General features: G+C 40.9%; 1 protein-coding gene across 1 annotated transcript in view; it reads right to left on the minus strand.

Annotated features, from left to right (window-relative positions):
- Positions 1–13,019, minus strand: part of LOC143956572 (B2 bradykinin receptor-like) — a 49,165-nt gene extending 36,146 nt beyond the window's left edge. Inside the window, exon 1 of the mRNA XM_077466781.1 lies at positions 12,876–13,019. Within this exon, the coding sequence (XP_077322907.1) occupies positions 12,876–12,914 (39 nt within the window). The 5' untranslated portion in view covers positions 12,915–13,019. The remainder of the gene's footprint in view (positions 1–12,875) is intronic.
- Positions 13,020–21,301: the final 8,282 nt, after the last annotated feature.

Raw genomic sequence — 21,301 nt, forward strand, 5'->3', positions numbered from 1 at the left:
AGCTGAGCAGCCAGCCCAGAGAAGGAAGGGCTAAGCCAGCCCTGACACCCATGGTGTACAGTATTATCACTGATCACTGTATTAGTGTCACTAGCGACGTCGGTGTCAGTTGGTGACCCTCCCAGATAGTGTCTGTTAGCGCCAGATTGCCCGCCACCCTATCACGTCACACTAAAAGTCACTGATCACCACCATTACACTATAGTGCCTATAGCTGCATAAATTCCACTATATATACACCATAGTTTGTAGACGCTATAGCTTTCACACAAACCAATTAACATACACTTTTTTTTATTTTTTTTTATTTTATTACCAAAGACATGTATCAGAATACATTTTTGCCTAAATGTATGAAAAAAAAAATAATTTTGAATTTTTTTTATTGGATATGTTTTATAACAGAAAGTTATGGGTACAGTGTTACATGACCGAGTAATTTCCAGTTAAAGTAGCACAGTGCTGAATAGTAAAAAAAAAAAAGCCCTGGTCACAAAGGAGGAAAAAAAGTTAAAGCGGTCAATAGGATGCTCTGCAGCTTGCTGCCAAGAGTGTGACCTGGCTGGCGAGCTCCCTGGTCTGTGCACAGTTTATCTCAAGAACCAGTTTACATTAAAACAGATTATATCAGTCCCTCGAGCATTTATAACAAAAGATCCAGAAGAAAAGGAAATATTTTATGCTGCCGTCGCTTAGCTGTTCATTTTTGCATGATTTTTACATGATGATGCATTTAAAAATTTCTATCTACAAGAAATACATCTTGAATAATTTTTATTCTAACATAATATTTCGGCAGGGCCATCTTTAATATTGATTGGACCCTGGGCAAAGCTTTTCTTGGGCCCCCCCCCCCCCCATGCAGTTTCGCTCTCCACCTGCTCTGAGACATACAATAATTAGCAGTTACACTCAAAATTGGTTTACTGAATCAGATCAGGCAGCTAGTGTGATTGGTTGCCAGAGGTTAGTGTATCATTACCGCTCACTGACTGGTTGCTAGAGGTTACAGCACACATTACGGCTCACTAATTAGTTGCTAGAGGTTACAGCACATGATTTCTGCTTGTTGATTGGTTGCTAGAGATTGCTGTGGATATGACCTCAGGGGGGCATGATATACATATCAATGCCGCCAGCCGCTGATATTTACATATGAATGCTGGTAATTTACATGTAAACACAGGGTCTGCAGGTGAGTCATCTGTACACAACAATAGGGCAGAGCTGGGCAGCGTTAGTAGCAGCACTTCACACTGAGATATCGGGACACAGCACAGGACTAAAACTTCAAGGGACAAGAGAATTTAAACCAGGATAGTTGGCAAGTATGAGGCAGCTGCTTTGGGCCCCACAACAATGACAGGGCCCAGGGCAGCTGCCCCTTTTGCCCTGCCTTAAAAACGGCCCTGTATTTCGGTGTAGGTAAAATATATTGTTTATAAAATATCAATTCTGCCTTTTTATTCTGTAGAAAATTAGGGAATAGTTGTTTCTGACACCATGACATGAGCTCGCCCACATACTGTAAACCTTGTGGAAGGCCTTCCCAGAAGAGTTGAAGCTGTTATAGCTGCAAAGGGCGGAGCCAACTCAATATTGAACCCTACGGACTAAGCCCTTGTACACACGTTCGGACATTCCGACGGAAAATGTCTGATCGGACCGCGTTGTCGGATAATCCGACCGTGTGTGGGCTCCATTGGACTGTTTTCGTCGGAATATCCGATGGACTAAGTTTTAGAGCTGGGCTATAAAACTTTCCGACAACATGATCCGATCGGACTTTGTCCGATTTGTGTGTAGAGATCGGACAAAGTGCCACGCATGCTCAGATCAAATTCCTAGACCAAAGCTATTGGTTACTAGCCTGAACGTAGTCCCGTCGTAACGAAATAACGTCATCACGTTCTGAACGTTCGGATTTTCCGACAACTTTGTCCGACCGTGTGTATGCAACAGTTTTGGACAAAATCCAACGGATTTGGTTGTCGGAATGTCCGACCGTGTGTACAAGGGCTAAGACTGGGATGGCATTAAAATTCATGTGTGTGTAAAGGCAGGCGTCCCAATACTTTTGGTAACGTAGTGTATATAAAACAAACAATTGTAAAAGCTTGTTAAGGACTATATAGCTTTAAAGAGGAAGTAAACCCTGATGAGTTTACTTCCTCTTTTTTTCCCTGCAAAGGTAAAGCATAAAGGACTACTATGCATCGCATCGCATCGCATAGTAGCCCATTATGTGTCACTTACCTGACACAGGAGCCAGCGAAGTCACCGCTGTCCCCTGTAGTCCGCCGCATCCATCTTGCTTGTGGCGTCTCGCAGCTCCACCGCTGTCATTCGGCGAAGCCGCGATGACGTCACTCCCGCGCATGCGCACGGGAGTCGACAAATGCGGCAGCTCCATTCTTGGAACTGCCGCGTTCAGTGCGCCTGCGCGCCGCAGACAGCGGTGCCCGTTTTCGGGCAAATATCTCCTAAACCATATAGGTTTAGGAGATATTGCTTGGACCTACAGGTAAGCCTTAATCTAGGCTTACCTGTAGGTCAAAGTGGTTTGTAAGGGTTTACAACCACTTTAACAGGGGTCTGCTTATGCATTTTTAAGCTTTTCTGCTGGAAACCAAAGTAAAAGGGCTGCAAAAACCACAGATAACTAAAGTAAGACGTGTGTGTTTTCTGGGCTTCTTTTTTTTTTTTTAGCCTTCCAATTGGCATCATCAGCACTGGTCCAGCCAGGACCCCAGAAAACGTTGTTTACGTAATTAGAATTACGCTGTGAAGTAATGCCAGTATGTACAAGCACTAAGAAACTTGACTATTTTGTATACATAATTATATCCTATGACCCTTCCAGGAAAACTGAGATAATGCTTGTTGCGAGTGCAAAAGGTTTGTTTATCCAATATAAAAAAATCACCCTTCACCGGAATTGTCCAAATTAAACTAAAGGCAAACTTTTGAAAAACTTTAAATAGCAATTAAAACAAAGAATGACTTTAAACTCCAGGCTTTTGTTTCCTTTAATATCTTTTTATTTTTTTGAACGCTCTCACCCCCGTCTCCATTTTCATTGCGGGCAGAGGATTCTCTTTCCCTTTTACATCCGGCAATTGTTGCAGCTCCTGTACAATGAGCAGGAAGATCCCGTTCCTGCACACTCAGCGCTCGACCCTCAAGCCTTGCACATGTGAAATTAAAGTGGAGGGCCACCCTGAAAAAAAAAAAATACATTAAAAATTAGAAAAAAATCAGAAAAAAAAAAAAATGAAAAAAATTTATTTTTAACTTACCTGCCTGTTGCTAGGCACATCATCCTAATCTGCCTCTTCCTCTGCGGAGATCTTCTGGTCTTCTCTCCTCCGTGCGGCGTCTTCTGGGTAATGGGTCGCGCTTTGTGTTCCGGGAACTATGTGTCCCAGAACACAGCGTGCCCCATTCACAAAGCGCTGCGCGACTCGCGCATGCGCAGTAGGAAACGGGCAGTGAAGCCGCAAGGCTCCACTGCCTGTTTCCCTTAGCCAAAATGGCGGCGCCGGGACCCGAGACCGAGGTTTGCAGCTGCTGACTTTTTCATTTTTTTTTTTTTAAACCGGCCCTCCTCTTTAATCTCATCTGCTGGGAATGAAAAGCCTTTTCCAAAAGTGTTCTTGAGAGATGCTCTAAGACAGGGGTGTCCAACCAGTGGCCCAGGGGACACATGTGGCCCGCTGAGCCCTCTGATGTGGCCCGCGACCTCTTGCGCTGGGATGGCAGGTTGGCAAGCTCCTGTCTTTCTCCCGGTCTGCTCATTGTGGCCCACGACTGGTTACTAAGTTGCTTAAGTGGCCCTCGCTCTTCAAAAGGTTGAGCACCCCTGCTCTAAGATCTCACAATATCTTGCAGTTTAATCCCGAGATCTCCCGGGAAAGTACTGTTCATGTATTTCCAACTGGGCAGCTTTGAGGTTCTGGCTACATCACCAGCGCCTATTGAGTACCAGGAAACTGGGGAAAAAATGTAAGTTGACATTTAAAGTGGAATCTTGACCTCTGTTTAATCTACAACTGCTATGATGCTGCACATGTGATCAGGTATGACACCAGCCATTGGGTGATTTTACCGTTTGGTTGAGAGCACATCCAATGGGGGTGTTACATCTCCGGCACGTGCCGGAGATGTAAATTTTTTTTTAAATTTAAATGGAGGGTTTACTTCCGCTTTAATTTTACATATCACTTAAATATGTTTAGTAGGGATGAGCTCGGTGTTCGACTCGAACGCATTTTCGACTCGAACATCGGCTGTTCGTCTGTTCGGCGAATTCAGAACTTTGTGGACCGTTCGCACCAAATTCATGTGGCACAAACGGCCCACAATGCACTACACCATCGCAGTGCATTGCTGGCTCATGATTGGCCAAGCATGCACTGTGACCCCGCATTCTTGGCCAATCACAGCGCCGGCAGCGAGGAGAGCCATAATTGGCCACAGGCAGGATGCCTGTGGCCAATAATAGCTCAAGGGGGTTTAGTACACGCCCCACCCTATATAAGGCTGCCAGCGCGGCGGCCTTGTGTAGTGCGTTCCGGTGTGCAGGGAAAGAGCTAGATAGGCAGGGACAGTGTGTTCTTTTCTCAGGCATCTGCAGGAGTTAGTGGGTGTTGTGTGCCTCCAGCACAGCACAGTATACACCTGTATCTACCCTTTATTGCTGGTGTTCTCTAATACAGGCATCTGCAGGAGTTAAAGTGGGTGTTGTGTGCCTCCAGCACAGTATACACCTGAAGATACCCCTTATTGCTGGTGTTCCAAACCTATTAGCTGCACTGAAAAAAAAGATTTACATAAATTTCCACCAAAGACAAATGGACTTAGTGGGACATTAAAGTGATGAATCAAAACAATCAGTGAAATGGCCTAATCCAAAAACAAAACTAATAACTTATTAAAGCAATGAATAAAAAATATAGTCCCGGAAAAACCGGTCCAAAAAGTAAAGTCCACCAAATATGCTTGAATCCTTAATAATCTGTTATTCGTGACTTCACACAAAAGAAACACCCGGAAGCAGTGACAAGTTCCAAAGGAAAGATCCTCCACCACTGTTCACACTGATTCTGAGATCTCTTTTTAGGGAAATCTACAAGAGCTTGTGATTCCTTTCACAGACCGGGGTTCACTTTAAGAGTCAGGAGGGTAGTTCCCACAACTGCGTCCCAGATGGTAACAAGGTATTCTAGGCAGTATTCCTCCCCCATGTAGAAAACAGAAAAGCCTCCATAGTGTAACTCTTACACAAAATATTTATTAAATAAAATAATTTATCGCACTTACAAATGTTTTTTCATAAAAGCACTTCAATTAAAATCATCAAGGCAGCCGGCTCATAGACGCTGCCCGTGTCTTCTGGGTCCAGCGTGGTATGCGGTGACATCAGCACGTCACTCCTCCGCACGCCGTTTCGTCACAGATGACGTCTTCCAGGGGCACGTGTGTCTTTTCTTGTGTCTTGTCTTTTATTTAATAAATATTTTTTGTAAGAGTTACACTATGGATGCTTTTCTGTTTTCTACATGGGGGAGGAATACTGCCTAGAATACCTTGTTACCATCTGGGACGCAGTTGTGGGGACTACCCTCCTGATTCTTAAAGTGAACCCCTGTCTGTGAAAGGAATCACAAGCTCTTGTAGATCTCCCTAAAAAGAGATCTCAGAATCTGGTAAGCGACAGTGTGAACAGTGGTGGAGGATCTTTCCTTTGGAACTTGTCACTGCTTCCCGGGTGTTTCTTTTGTGTGAAGTCACGAATAACAGATTATTAAGGATTCAAGCATATTTGGTGGACTTTACTTTTTGGACCGGTTTTTCCGGGACTATATTATTTATTAATTGCTTTAATCAATTATTAGTTTTGTTTTTGGATTAGGTAATTTCACTGATTGCTTTGATTCATCACTTTAATGTCTCACTAAGTTCATTTGTCTTTGGTGGCAATTTATGTAAATCTTTTTTCAGCACAGCTAATAGGTTTGGAATTGTTATTTTGGTGTGGGTATCTCACATAATTTAGTTGCAGCAGTTAAATATTTATTCACATTTTTTTAGGACAGCGCAGTATCACATTATTCTATTTATAGCTGGTGTTGTCTGTTGCATATCTTGCATATCTTGTATATTAGCCTTTCGAGTCCCATAGACTTTAATAGGGTTCTAAAGTTCGTACAAATTTTTGGTCCGTTCTGGTTCTGGTGCGAACCGAACTGGGGGGTGGGGGTGTTCGGCTCATCCCTAATGTTTAGATATAAATTTAGAATATTTACAGTTACACCTTTAAAGAGAAAGTAAGTAAATGTAAAGCATAATGGACTACTATGCATCGCATCGCATCGCATAGTAGTCCTTTATGTGTCACTTACCTGACACAGGAGCCAGCGAAGTCATCGCTGTCCCCTGTAGTTCCAAGCGTCCATCTTCTTGGTGGATCTCCGTGGGTCTCGCTGCTCCGGCACTGTGATTCGCCGGAGCAGCGATGACGTCACTCCCGCGCATGCGCACGGGAGCCGACACTCGCGGCATATCGCCGCGATCTGCGGCTTACCCAGTGCGCCTGCGCGCCACTGTCTACGGCGCATGCGCCGTAGACAGCAGTGGCTGTCTTCAGGTAAATATCTCCTTAACCGTATAGGTTTAGGAGATATTTCTTGGACCTACAGGTAAGCCTTAATCTAGGCTTACCTGTAGGTCAAAGTGGTTTGTAAGGGTTTACAACCACTTTAACAATCGCTACATTATTCATTACAGGTATTTATAAAGGAATGTCAATTTGCACATTCAACAGAAATTATGAAAAAAATCTGTGCTCGGTCATATACTGCAAAAAGGAAACCGTTGGCAGCCGCTTATTGAACTGTGGTACCAGCTAGTGTACAATATAAAACATATATAATCAGCGCTCAAAGGTAAAGGGGATTGTGCAAAAATACTCAATAAAAAACACATAAAGCGCAAGAAATGCCTCCTAAAAGGATATTGTGTAGTGTATTGGAAAACGAATGACAACAATGTATATAATAAAGAGAAAACGTGTCCGTGTGCATAGAACTTGTATGCAGCATAATAACCAGCAATCATCAGCAAAACAGCAATAGACAGTCCATAATTGGTGAATAATCCATGAGTGAAGTAAATCAATCCATCTAGAAAGTTCACAGTGCAGTGTAAACAGGTAAAGGGATCCATCACCAGCAGCACCCTCCTAAGCATGCCTCTTACCATATTTGCAGGACCATGCGTTTTAATTCTCAAACAGGCACAAACGGACAAGAACAGCTTATCATTCAGGAAAGAGATCACAGATCCCATAAAGTTACTTGAAGAAACAATACTGCCATAGTGAAGCCCATCAAATGGTCAAAATGCTTTAATATAAAGTGTGGCAACAATAACCTCAATACAGGTGATATACAGCATATATACATGTGATACCACTGGGTAGCGGCTAGGCATGAGTGATCCGGTCCAATCCCGACACATTTCGTCACCAGTGGGCGAAGATGGGCCAAGTGACAGACATCACACTCCAGGGAATCGCCACTGTTCTTGCCTGTTTGACCATTATAACTTATGGTCCTGCAAATATGGTAAGAGGCATGCTTAGGAGGGTGCTGCTGGTACATTGCACTGTGCACTTTATTGGATGGATTGATTTATTTCACTCATGGATTAGTCACCAAGTATGGTCTATCTATTGCTGTTTTGCTGATTTATAATGTTGCATACAAATTCTATGCACACAGACATGTTTGTACGTTATTATATATTTTGTTGTCATTAGTTTTCCAATGCACTATATGGCATCCTTTTAGGAGACATTTCTTGCAACTTATAATGTGTTTTTTATTGAGTTTTTTATTTTTTTTACCTTTACCTTTGAGGGTTGCTTATATATCTTTTCATATACTAGACATTTACATCAGTTCCTGCCCTTAAGAAGCTTACAATCTAAGGTCCCTAACTCACATTCATACATACACATACTAGGGCCAATTAAGACAGGAGCCAATTAACCTACCAGCATGTCTTTGGAGTGTGGGAGGAAACCAGAGAACCCAGCGGAAACTCACACATAAACATAGGGAGAACATGCAGACTCCTGGCATGGAGCGCTGTGGTTGGGAACCACGACCCAAGTGCTGCTAAGTGGATGTGCTAACTTAGCCACTGTGCTGCCCACCATCACAGCATGCATTCAAAGAAAACAGTGACTACATGTTCTTTATTCACTAGGAGTCATATTTAAAAAAAAAAAAAAATATATAAAAAATGCATAGCTATTTGTCCAGTAAAATTTGCATTTACATTTGTAGATTTGTTTAGTGCCAATTGGGTAAAGTTGAATGTTCTCTACACGATACTCATTCATAAAAGATAAAAAATACTGCATTATGATCACTAGAAGGAGCCAAGGATCAGTATTTATTTCCTATGGTCCTCAGCTCCATTTAGTGATGGTATTTCCCCAAATCATTCTATTTTTTTATGAATGAATCAAATTTGAACTGTAATGGAAATAGGAGATATTTGTTTTTGCCCCTTTTGCCCAGTACGGATGTACCAGCAGTTTCTCTGGATAAACAGCTATGCAAACATTTTTGATTTCTTTATTTTTTTACAGATACACCAAATACTCAAACGCATAATAATAAAAAAAAAATACTAAAAACATATCCACATTTTCCCAAAACCAAACAATTATTTCCCCATTCCTTCATTCAATTTTTCCATTATATTGGACCCTTCATATAGGATAAACAGGTTTGTGCTGCAGACATGAGTCCGCTCATTGAAACCAAGCATAGCGAGCATTAGCGGAAGGAGGATGAGCGCACTCTGTAGTACAAATGGTCCCCCAACAGGGAATTGTGGTGAAGCTCTGTCAATGCTCCAACCTCTCATGGGAACCAGATGCTTCAAGATAGAGCTGTAATTGTATAAAATTACCCTTTACCCTGAAATAAGAAATTGATTCAGACTTTTAAGCAATATTGCTAAGACAGCTACCTGGTTTTAATAAAAATAAAAAAATAAAAAGATATATTATATATAGTTACATTGTTGGTAAGGTTGAATAAAGATACCAGTCCATCCAGTTCAACCTGTGTGAGTGTCCACAATTGTCCCTATCCCTGTACATTGTGTGTCATGAAGATGCTCAGGTTATCAGTGGTGTACCCTAAGGTTCATTGCTGGGACCCTTACTTTTTAACATCTTTATAAATGATATTGGGTCTGGGATGAAAAGTAACAGTTCTGTCTTTGCAGATGACACTGAGCTATGCAGTGGAATAACGTCCTTACAGGATGTCTCCAATTTACAAGCCGACCTCAATGCTCTGTCTAATGGGGCGACTATGTGGCAGATGAGGTTTAATGTTGAGAAATGTAAAGTTCTGCACTTGAGGGCTAAGAATATGCATCATATATACTAGGGGGAGTACAACTGGGGGATCCATAGTGGAGAAGGATCTGGGGGTTTTGGTAGATCATAAGCTCAATAATAACATGCAATGCCAAGCTGCGGTTTCCAAAGTGAGAAAAGTCCTTTCTTGTATTAAGAGAGGTATGTACTCCAGAGAGAGAGATATCATTTTTCCCCCCTGTTCAAATCATTAGTAAGACCTCATCTGGAATATGCAGTTCAGTTTTGGGCACCAGTTCTCAAAAAGGATATTGGGGAACTGGAGAAAGTGCAGAGAAGGGCAACCAAACTGATAAGAGGCATGGAGGAGCTCAGCTATGAAGAAAGATTAGAGGAACTGAATTTATTCTCTCTTGATAAGAGGAGATTAAGGGGGGATATGATGAACATGTACAAATATATAAGGGGTCCATATAGGGAACTTGGTGTCGAGTTATTCACTTTACAGTCAACAAAGAGGACAAGGGGGCACTCTATACATCTAGAGGAAAAGAGATTTCATCTCCAAATACAGAAAGGTTTCTTCACAATAAGAGCTGTGAAAATGTGGAATAGACTCCCCGCAGAGGTGGTTCTGGCCAGCTCAGTGGATTCCTCTAAGAAGGGCCTGGATTATTTCCTAAGTGTACGGAATATAACTGGGTACTGACATTTATAGGTAAGGTTGATCCGGGGGAAAACCCGATTGCCTCTCAGGGGATCAGGAAGGAATTTTTTTCCTCTGCTTTAGCAAATTGGATCATGCTCTGCTGGGGTCCTTTGCCTTCCTCTGGATCAACTGTGGGTTTAGAATTGGGTATATGGGATTGTATGATATAATTATTATTTATTTTTTTTTGTGGTTGAACTAGATGGACTTGTGTCTTTTTTCAACCTAACTTTGTAACTATCTATTATATCATTATTTATATATTTAAGGTACCCATATAACGCCGTCAATTTACGCAGCACTCCACACACACACACATACATCACATCGGTCCCTACCCTCAAGGAGCCCACAATCCAAGGTCCCCAACTCACATTCGTATACTAGGGCCAATTTTGGACAGAAGCCAATTCACCTACCAGCATGTCTTTGGAGTATGGATATATATATATATATATATCTGACCAGTAGCAAATAAATACCATCTAATCCCAGTTTTGTTTAACCACTTGCCGACCGCCGCACGACGATGTACGTCCATTTTTTGAAGAGGGATATCTCGGTAACGGCAGCAGCTGCGGCCACAACCGAGATATCCATCTCTTCAGGCGGCGGTCGGCTGTACGATAACGGTGGTCTCCGCGGCGGATTCGCCGCGAGATCACCGCTATCGGCGGCGGGAGAGGTGCCACCCTCCCTCCCGCCGCCCTCCCGCACCTTCCGCCGCTTACCGGAGCCGTCGGTAACGGCGGAGGCGATCGGGTCCTTCCGTCTGCTGGGCATAGAGACAAGTGAGGCTAAGATGGCCCCCACTCGTCTCTATACCATAGGAGGGCGGAAGCGACGTCAAAACGTCACTTCCGCCCATACCTCTTAAAGGTATTTTTTTTTTTTTAAATGTCAGATTTTCTTTTTTTTTTTTTTTTTTTGCATTTTAGCCCAAATATGAGATCTGAGGACCTTTTGACCCCAGATCTCATATTTAAGAGGACCTGTCATGCTTTTTTCTATTACAAGGGATGTTTACATTCCTTGTAATAGGAATAAAAGTGATCCATTTTTTTTTTTTTTTTTTTTTTAAAGTGTAAAAATAAATTAAAATAAATAAGAAAAAAAAAAAAAAAATTTAAAAACACCCCGTTACGATGAGCTTGCGCACAGAAGCGAGCGCATACGTGAGTAGCGCCCGCATATGAAAACGGTGGTCAAACCACATATGTGAAGTATCGCCGTGATCGGTAGAGCGAGAGCAATAATTCTAGCCCTAGACCTCCTCTGTAACGCAAAAAATGCAACCTGTAGAATTTTTTAAATGTCGCTTATGGAGATTTTTGAGGCTAAAAGTTTGACGCCATTCCACGAGCGGGCGCAATTTTGTGAAATGTGTAAGAGAATATATTCTATGATAAGGAATAACAATGAGCTTGGGTTTGATTTGAGCCCGAGCTCGTCTGAACCTGGAAGTTGGCTGTCATTGCTGGACCAATGAGTCGCAGGTATGATATTCCCCGACTTACACAAAGGGACGGGGATGCCGGTGACATCATTGACCCAATATGACCATGTGTCCTCCACTTTGTATATGTGCAACTGCAAAGGGTAATCTCCCACCCGCAGCTCAATGGCCCGAGCAATGACTGCCAACTTTTAGGTTGAGACCGAACCCAAGCTGCATCCTAGTGAGGGATGGTATATGCAAAAGGTGAAGGCAATAGGGCAAAGGTAAAGGTGATAGGGCATAGGGATTACCCTTGAGTCTGCAGTAAAGCATTGTTACTTTACATTGCTAAAGTATGCACATGTTCTGGATTGGGCTTTAAAAGGACCGTAGTGGTCCCCTGGAGAGGCACTGTAGCACAGCAAGATGTCGTCTATATAGATGCAATAAGCCCTTGTACACACGGTCAGACATTCCGATGGACAATATCCGATAGGACCGTGTTGTCGGATAATCCGACAGTGTGTGGGCTCCATCGGACTGTTTCCGTTGGAGTATCCGACTGACCTAGTTTTCCAGCTGGGCTATAAAATTTTCCGACAACATGATCCGATCGGACTTTCTCCGATCATGTGTAGAGAATTCCAATCAGACAAAGTGCCACGCATGCTCAGATCAAATTCCTACACCAAAGCTATTGGCTAAAAGCCTGAACGTAGTCCCGTCCTAACGAAATAACATCATCACGTTAAGTACGATCGGATTTTCTGACAGCTTTGTCCGACCGTGTGTACAAGGGCTAATACTTTGCATTCACATTATAAATTACAGGTTGACTTTGCTAAGGCAAAGAGAAAAAGATACAACTCTTAACATTAGATCCGAAGTCCCTTTTTTCTGTCCTGACTTCGGTAAAATAAAAACTTGTTTGGATACTTTACGTTTTTACAGGGAACACGTTTTAATGAGCTGGATTTATTACCAGCAGCAAAATTAGCCTGCTGGTAATAAATCCAGCTAATTAAAATACAGAAAAAAAAAGTAACACCTAAACCGCAATGTATAAGAATAGTTAAAAAAAAAATATATTTCATGGTCTTAAAAACTTTTCCAGACATCACAGCCAAGAACACTCATTAACATTAGAAGGGAATCTGAACTCTCCCACTTTACTTTTATTCTTAACATAATTAAACAAATCAGTAATCCAGCTACTGTGATGTTGCCTTTTAGTTGTTTTTTTTTTTTAACTATGACATTTTTTTCCCTCGTTACAGAAACATAATTATTGCTATTATTAGGAGAAAATGTGTATACAGTACCTTATAAACATGGGAAACCCCAGTGGTTATTCCAGACATAATGCAGCTTAATTCCTGTGTGGCATAAGTGCGGAGTGGAGGAAACCTGGAAGAAGATTGTGCATGTGTGTCTGTGCATGTGTGTGTGTGTGTGTGTGCGTCTGGTATCACACCCCTAGCTGAACTGAAGAGGGCGGCTCTTTCAACGCTGAACTTTCAATGGAACATTCACTGGCTCTGTGCAAGTTAAAATGACATCAGCTGGGCCAACACTGACTGATCTTTTTTTTTTTTTTTTTTTTCTTAAGAATATATTATAAATAAAATATAAGTAATTAAAGAGAAAGGATAACGCCTTTTCGTATTTTTTTTTTTTACGTTTTCAAGCTGATGTTATTTATATTTTTTCATTTGAAATCAAATATATTTAAAAAAATAAAATAAATACTAAAATAAAACAAAAAAAAAAAAATGTTGTTATTTAAAAAAACATCAGGTGTATGTAAAACCAAAACTATATTATAAATAAAATATAAGTAATTAAAGAGAAAGGATAACGCCTTTTCGTATTTTTTTTTTTTTACGTTTTCAAGCTGATGTTATTTATATTTTTTCATTTGAAATCAAATATATTTAAAAAAATAAAAATAAATACTAAAATAAAACAAAAAAAAATGTTGTTATTTAAAAAAACATCAGGTGTATGTAAAACCAAAACTTTTTTTTCCTTTCTGAAGAATATATTATAAATAAAATATAAGTAATTAAAGAGAAAGGATAACGCCTTTTCGTATTTTTTTTTTTGTATTTTACGTTTTCAAGCTGATGTTATTTATATTTTTTCATTTGAAATCAAATATATTTAAAAAAATAAAAATAAATACTAAAATAAAACAAAAAAAATGTTATTTAAAAAAACATCAGGTGTATGTAAAACCAAAACTTTTTTTTTTTTTCTTAAGAATATATTATAAATAAAATAGAAGTAATTAAAGAGAAAGGATAACGCCTTTTCGTATTTATTTATTTATTTTTTTTACGTTTTGAAGCTGATGTTATTTATATTTTTTCATTTGAAATAAAATATTTTTTTTTTAAAATACTAAAATAAAACAAAAAAAATGTATTTAAAAAACATCAGGTGTATGTAAAACCAAAACTATATTATAAATAAAATATAAGTAATTAAAGAGAGAGGATAACGCCTTTTCGTATTTTTTTTTTGTATTTTACGTTTTCAAGCTGATGTTATTTATATTTTTTCATTTGAAATCAAATATATTTTTAAAAAAAAAATAAATACTAAAATAAAACAAAAAAATTTTGTTATTTAAAAAAACATCAGGTGTATGTAAAACCAAAACTTTTTTTTTTCTTAAGAATATATTATAAACAAAATATAAGTAATTAAAGAGAAAGGATAACGCCTTTTCGTATTTTTTTTTTTTTTTTACGTTTTGAAGCTGATGTTATTTATATTTTTTAATTTGAAATAAAATATTTTTTTTTAAATAAATACTAAAATAAAACAAAAAAAAATTTTATTTAAAAAACATCAGGTGTATGCAAAACCAAAACTATATTATAAATAAAATATAAGTAATTAAAGAGAGAGGATAACGCCTTTTCATATTTTTTTTTTTGTATTTTACGTTTTGAAGCTGATGTTATTTATATTTTTTCATTTGAAATCAAATATATATATATTTTTTAAAAATAAATACTAAAATAAAACAAAAAAAAAATTTTGTTATTTAAAAAAACATCAGGTGTATGTAAAACCAAAACTTTTTTTTTCTTTCTGAAGAATATATTATAAATAAAATATAAGTAATTAAAGAGAAAGGATAACGCCTTTTCGTATTTTTTTTTTTTTTTTTTTTACGTTTTGAAGCTGATGTTACTTATATTTTTTAATTTGAAATAAAATATTTTTTTTTAAAATAAATACTAAAATAAAACAAAAAAAAATTATTTAAAAAACATCAGGTGTATGTAAAACCAAAACTATATTATAAATAAAATATAAGTAATTAAAGAGAGAGGATAACGCCTTTTCGTATTTTTTTATTTTTTTTTTACGTTTTCAAGCTGATGTTATTTATATTTTTTTATTTGAAATAAAATATTTTTTTTTTTAAATAAATACTAAAATAAAACAAAAAAAAATGTATTTAAAAAACATCAGGTGTATGTAAAACCAAAACTATATTATAAATAAAATATAAGTAATTAAAGAGAGAGGATAACGCCTTTTCGTATTTTTTTTTGTATTTTACGTTTTCAAGCTGATGTTATTTATATTTTTTCATTTGAAATCAAATATATTTAAAAAAATAAATAAATAAAACAAAAAAAAATGTTATTTAAAAAACATCAGGTGTATGTAAAACCCAAACTTTTTTTTCTTAAGAATATATTATAAATAAAATATAAGTAATTAAAGAGAAAGGATAACGCCTTTTCGTTTTTTTTTTTTTTACGTTTTCAAGCTGATGTTATTTATATTTTTTCATTTGAAATCAAATATATTTAAAAAAAAAAAAAAATAAAACAAAAAAAAAATGTTATTTAAAAAACATCAGGTGTATGTAAAACCCAAACTTTTTTTTCTTAAGAATATATTATAAATAAAATATAAGTAATTAAAGAGAAAGGATAACGCCTTTTCGTTTTTTTTTTTTTTTACGTTTTCAAGCTGATGTTATTTTTTATTTTAATTTTTTAATTTTTTTATTGAGGTAAACAGGGTAACAGACATACATAGTCATATCCATGTCAAACTGTGAATGTAAACCAACGTCTCATTCAATTTCACAGAGATTTAACAAGCAACAACAGTAGTGTCCTGTTATGATCGGTCACTATAAAGGTTCACATAAACAGATAAATGTAGTTACTTAGTACAATAGAAACGTAATATGTGACGTGGGCTCAATATGGATTGAGTTTTCGATCTATTGATCACGTATAGAGCAGATATCTAAAATGAGCTTTTAATATGTCAGTGTGACATATACCTATAATATCTATCGTAAGCACGGATAGGAAGAGAAAGGTAAGGGAAAGGACTAATTCAACTGTGTTAGGTCTAAAGTCTCTAGTAATCAGGAGTTTCGTACAATATGTACATCTAAATAAGCCAACAAGCATCATTCTGGAGATCCAGCTCTACTGTACCTATACAGTACATTGGTTATAGCAATAAATAATATTTCATTTCCTTGGAAGGTACCCTTATGTTTAGAGCAGGGAGTGGGGAAGGTGGGGGGGGGGGGGGGGGGAAGGGATAATGTAGGTTACTGAAGTGGGGAAATAAAAGGAAGGAGGGGGGGAAGAGGGTAAGGGGAGGATGAAATAAGGGGGGAACCTAGATAATATCAGATTGAAATCAGTTTGAAATCGTTTTGAAATCATTAAACCATTGCTTCCGGGCTCTCCTGAGTGGGTTATTAGAGAAGTGTAGGGGAAGCCCAGAACAAGGGAGACTAGACCAAGCAGGTATAGTCAAGTACTATTGTTGCATTATGTAGAGAAGTTTAATGCAGTCAGCTATAACAAATACATGTTGAGTGTGGGGCTATAAAAGTAAGTGACAAATCGCTACTCTCTTGGTTGTACTTATGCCGCGTACACACGAGCGGACTGTATGGCGTACTTAGTTTGTCATACAATCCGACGGACAGTCCGTCATACTTTCGACTGAACGGACTTGACCACACACGGATGCACAAACAGTCCGTCGAAAAGCTTGCGCGATGACGTGTACAGCACGTACGACGGGACTAGAAATAGGAAGTCCAATACACAGCAATGCAACCTTCCGCCGTGTAAATCCTTTCTGGGCATGCGCCATTCTTAGTCCGTCGAACTAGCATACTGACGAGCGGATTGTCCGCTGAAACCAAAGTACGACGGACAGAATTTCGAAAAATCCGAAATACTTAGTACGCCAGACTGCACGCTGAAAAAGTCCGCTGAAGCCCACACACGAGCGGACTGTCCGCTGAAATGTGTTTCGACGGACTAAGTACGCCATACAGTCCGCCCGTGTGTACGCGGCATAAGAGAAGCTGCAGGTAGCGTTCAGGCAGGTCTTAAAAGGATATCTTTAAAGTCAGAAAGTGGACTCAAAGTGTTTCCAGCATGTCCATTTTTGGTTGAATTTGTGCGGGGTGTCTTTGGAGATGTTTATCAGTTCTTCCATTTCGGCGATCGCTTGGACTCTCTGAGCCCATTCTTTAAAGAGGAAGTAAACCCTGATGAGTTTACTTCCTCTTTCATTCCCTGCAAAGGCAAAGCATAATGGACTACTATGCATCGCATCGCATCGCATCGCATAGTAGCCCATTATGTGTCACTTACCTGACACAGGAGCCAGCGAAGTCGCGCTGTCCCCTGTAGTCCGGTGCATCCATCTTGTTGGTGGGGTCTCTCAGCTCCGCCGCTGTCATTCGGCGAAGCCGCGATGACGTCACTCCCGCGCATGCGCACGGGAGCCGACACGCGCGGCAGCTCCATCGCTGAGAATGCCGCGCTCAGTGCGCCTGCGCGCCGCTGTCTACGGCGCATGTGCGCCGTAGACAGCGGTGCCCGTTTTCGGGCAAATATCTCCTAAACCATATAGGTTTAGGAGATATTGCTTGGACCTACAGGTAGGCCTTAATCTAGGCTTACCTGTAGGTCAAAGTGGTTTGTAAGGGTTTACAACCACTTTAATGGAAGGGCTGCTTTGGGATTTCCAATGTCTTGGAACACAATTGTTTTGCTGCGTTAATAAGGTGAATAATGAGGGACTTCCGGTAAGATGTACTACATATAGTGGTATGGTGTAACAAATACTGAGCCGGGGGAAAAGGTAAATCGTAGGTCGTAATCTTTTGTATCAGATTGTGAACATCTCTCCAAAAGGATTGGATACGAGGACAATGCCACCAGATGTGTAATAGAGTCGCCTCAGACATTTGACATCTCCAGCACGTATCAGGGGTGCTTGGGCTCCACTTGTGTAAAAGTGTTGGCGTCCTGTACCATCGTGTTAGAAGTTTATACCCGTTCTCTTGGGTGGAGACGTTAAGGGAACCTTTGTGTATATGGAGAAAAACATTTTCCCATTCCTCCTGTGTCAAGATTACCCCTAAATCCCTTCCCCATGCATCGCGAGTTTTGGAAGTATAGGGTGTTTGATTTTGGAAGAGAAGAGAGTGTGTTTGGGATATAAGATGAGATTGAGGTGCAGAGGAGGTACACAAAGATTCAAAAGGTGTCAAATGTCTGGAGCAGTCTTGGGTTTTAGCAGTGGCTTTTATATAATGTGAGAGTTATTGGAAGGTCCATGGTGGTATGGGGGGGGGGGGGGGGTTTGTTGTGACATGGCTAGTTGGTGAGCTGTCAGAGTCATCTCATTGGAATAAAAGTGACGTAATTGAATCTGGTCATGTGACCAGTTTTTCTGAAGAAAGTTTGTATGCATTCCTGGGGGGAAGTCTGGGTTAAGTTTTATCGATGTAAGTGGTCCAGGAACGGAAGAGATTGAGTATTTCATACATACTGTGCGAAAGCATTGCAGTGTTGGTGCAATAAATGGATGTGAGTCGGTGTCCCTATTGTAATGTGAATGTCTCAACCATGGGAGTGATCGTAGAGGTAGTTTGGTAAAAGACATTTCTAAATTAACCCAATCCTTCAATGTTCCAGTCCACAATTCTGGTCAGGTGCGTGGCTGCATAGTAATTATACAAGTCGGGTAAGCCTATTCCCCCTAGATATTTAGGTAGGGTGAGCTGGGAATATTTAATTCTGGGTCTATGTAGTCCCCACAGAAATTTGGTACAAGTCGATTTATATGCTTTAAAGAAAGCTGGGGGGAGGCGTATTGGTATTGCTTGTAATTAGGGCTGTGAAAATTAAAGATGAATTCTTCGATTAATCGTTAATTTCCCTAATCGTCTTTCAGGACAGCCACTATGAGAGATAGACTCCTCCTCTTCCTCTGGAAACACTGCGCCAGCCCATAAATTCTTACTTCCCCTGCCGGACCTCAGTTATTAGTGTTTCCTCCGGCGGGGAGACACTGTGCAAGGAACTAGGCCGATCAGTCGGGGAGGCTGTGGCCATTTTTGACGTTAAAGAGCCCGGTGGATAGAAGCAGGGGCTTCGTTTTAAAAAAGCCGGGTTCAAACCGTTCGCAACCAAGGTCCGCGTGTCGGACGGGTCGAACGGTTTACTTACCTTCACCAGGTACTGCCACCCCTTCCGAGTCGAGCGCGGCTTCAGGTCGTGGGGGACTCCTATCGCGTCTACAGGGACGCAGCTGGCAAGCCGTTCGGATGATTTCCCTGTACGGGGGTACAGTCCGCCTCCTTTTTTTTCTTGAACCGAGCGGGCCGAACGACGGGCGACGTCGTATCCGGCGGAAAACGAAGGCTTGACCTCGATCGACTTCCGGTTCCGGGTCGTGGAGCTGATAGGAGGGCCGGGCACAAGCTGGAGATGAGTTCAGAACGCGCGCAGGCAGCGTGGAACTCGGTGTTAAGCAGCCACCTGCAGTCATGTCGGAAGCCGAGGCTCAAACGACCGACTCTGTCTCCAGCATTCCTAAGGTAAGAGCGCCCTGGGGAGGGGTTCTCTCTATCTAGGATCCCCCCACCCCAATGTATGGTTCTATCATGGGTGGGGGGCAGACCCCCTGGGTGGCCAGGGGGGAGGGGAGGCTCAGATCCCTTCGTTTTATAAAAAGGGTCTAGTGCACTCCCAGGGTTGTATCCCGAGCTTTTGATTGACTCTGTTTTTTCTGTTTTTTCTTTTTCCTTTCTTTTAGAAAGCTGCGGAAAAAACTAGGTCTACGCATAGCTCTAGAAGGAAGTGTGCCTCCTGTAGGGACATTTTAGGGGAATCTTGGACCAAGGTGTTGTGCAAAGGCTGTATTGACTCCCTTGTTAGGGAAAGGGAATCTGAACAGGAGTCAGGACTAGCAGCTTCAGTTAAAGAGCTCTCGTCCACCTTCTCTTCTTTTAGGTCCCTTTTTGAAAAATTCCAGCTTCCCACGGGTCCATCTCCCCAGGATACAACCCCACCTCTAGCACAGAGTTCTGCCCCGGTCCAACCCCCTAGTGTAGGGGGGACAGAGGTTGCAGGCCCTTCAGGGACAGATAGGGAACTTCCAGACAGTTCCTCTTCTGATTCCGAGGAGGGTTCCGAGGGGGAGGACCAGGATGGGTCCAGGAAAGCCTCCAGATATAAGTTATCCCTTGATGAGGTAGAGGACCTCTTAAAGGCAATTTATACAACCCTCGGTATCCAGACGGATAAAAAGCCCCTTACCCTGCATGACCAAATGTATTCTGGTTTGGGGGAGCCAAAGAGAAGGGTGTTTCCAGTACACGATGTGTTAATGGAAACAGTTAAAAAGGAGTGGCAGGATCCGGAGAGAAAACCCTTTTTATCCAGATCCCTCAAAAGAAGGTTCCCATTTTCAGAGGACCCGGCATGCCTTTGGAATAAAAGTCCCAAGTTGGATGCCGCTTTCTCCCAGGTCTCCAGACACACAGACTTGGCGTTTGAAGACATGGGGGCGTTGGCAGATGTCATGGATAAAAGGATTGACTCTCTGCTTAAAAAGACGTGGGACTCGGCCATTGGCAATCTTAAGCCTGAAATGGCAGTTACAGTTGTGGCTCGCAATTTAGAGCATTGGCTCTCACAGATCCAACAACATATTGAGGCAGGCACAGATAAGGAAACCATTCTGTCATCCTTCCCTACTATGCTGCGAGGGATCTCTTACATAGCAGATGCCTCTGCTGAGTCCGTCCGCATGTCGGGCAGAACGGCGGCTCTAGCCAATTCGGCCAGAAGGGCCCTCTGGCTAAAAACATGGCCAGGGGATAATGCCTCCAAGATAAAACTTTGTGGGATTCCCCTCACGGGGGACCTCCTTTTTGGCCCAGGGCTAGAGACGGTTCTAGACCGGACAGCGGACAGGAAAAAGTCCTTTCCTCTCAAACGGAAAATCCCTGTACCAACAAAGAAGGGGTTTCGTCCGCAGGGGCGTAGGGAAACCTCTAAACCAGAGACAAAAAAGAAAACCTGGCCCCAAAAAGGCAGGGGCAGAGGAGGGGCGATTTTTCGCCCTCCTATCCAGCCCAGTAAAACCCAGTGACAGTCCAACTACAGTGGGAGGAAGACTGGGGGCCTTTCTTCCACAGTGGGAAGCAATATCCCCCAATCAATTTATTTTAGGGGTAATAAGAAGGGGGTACCTCTTGGAATTCCTAAGACCACCCCCTCAAAGGCTCCTTGTCACGCATCTACCCAGGTGCATGGTAAAGGCCGAGGCCTTGCTAGAAGCTCTGAGGGAGTTAGAGAATCAGGATGTTATTCGCAAGGTCCCGAGAGCAGAAGAGGGAAGGGGGTTTTATTCTCACGTCTTCATAGTAAAAAAACCC

This window comes from Lithobates pipiens, unplaced genomic scaffold (genome assembly GCF_037356315.1).
Source record: "Lithobates pipiens isolate NorthernLeopardFrog02 unplaced genomic scaffold, aLitPip1_a1.2 Scaffold_37, whole genome shotgun sequence".
In the NCBI taxonomy this organism is placed as follows: Eukaryota; Metazoa; Chordata; class Amphibia; order Anura; family Ranidae; genus Lithobates; species Lithobates pipiens.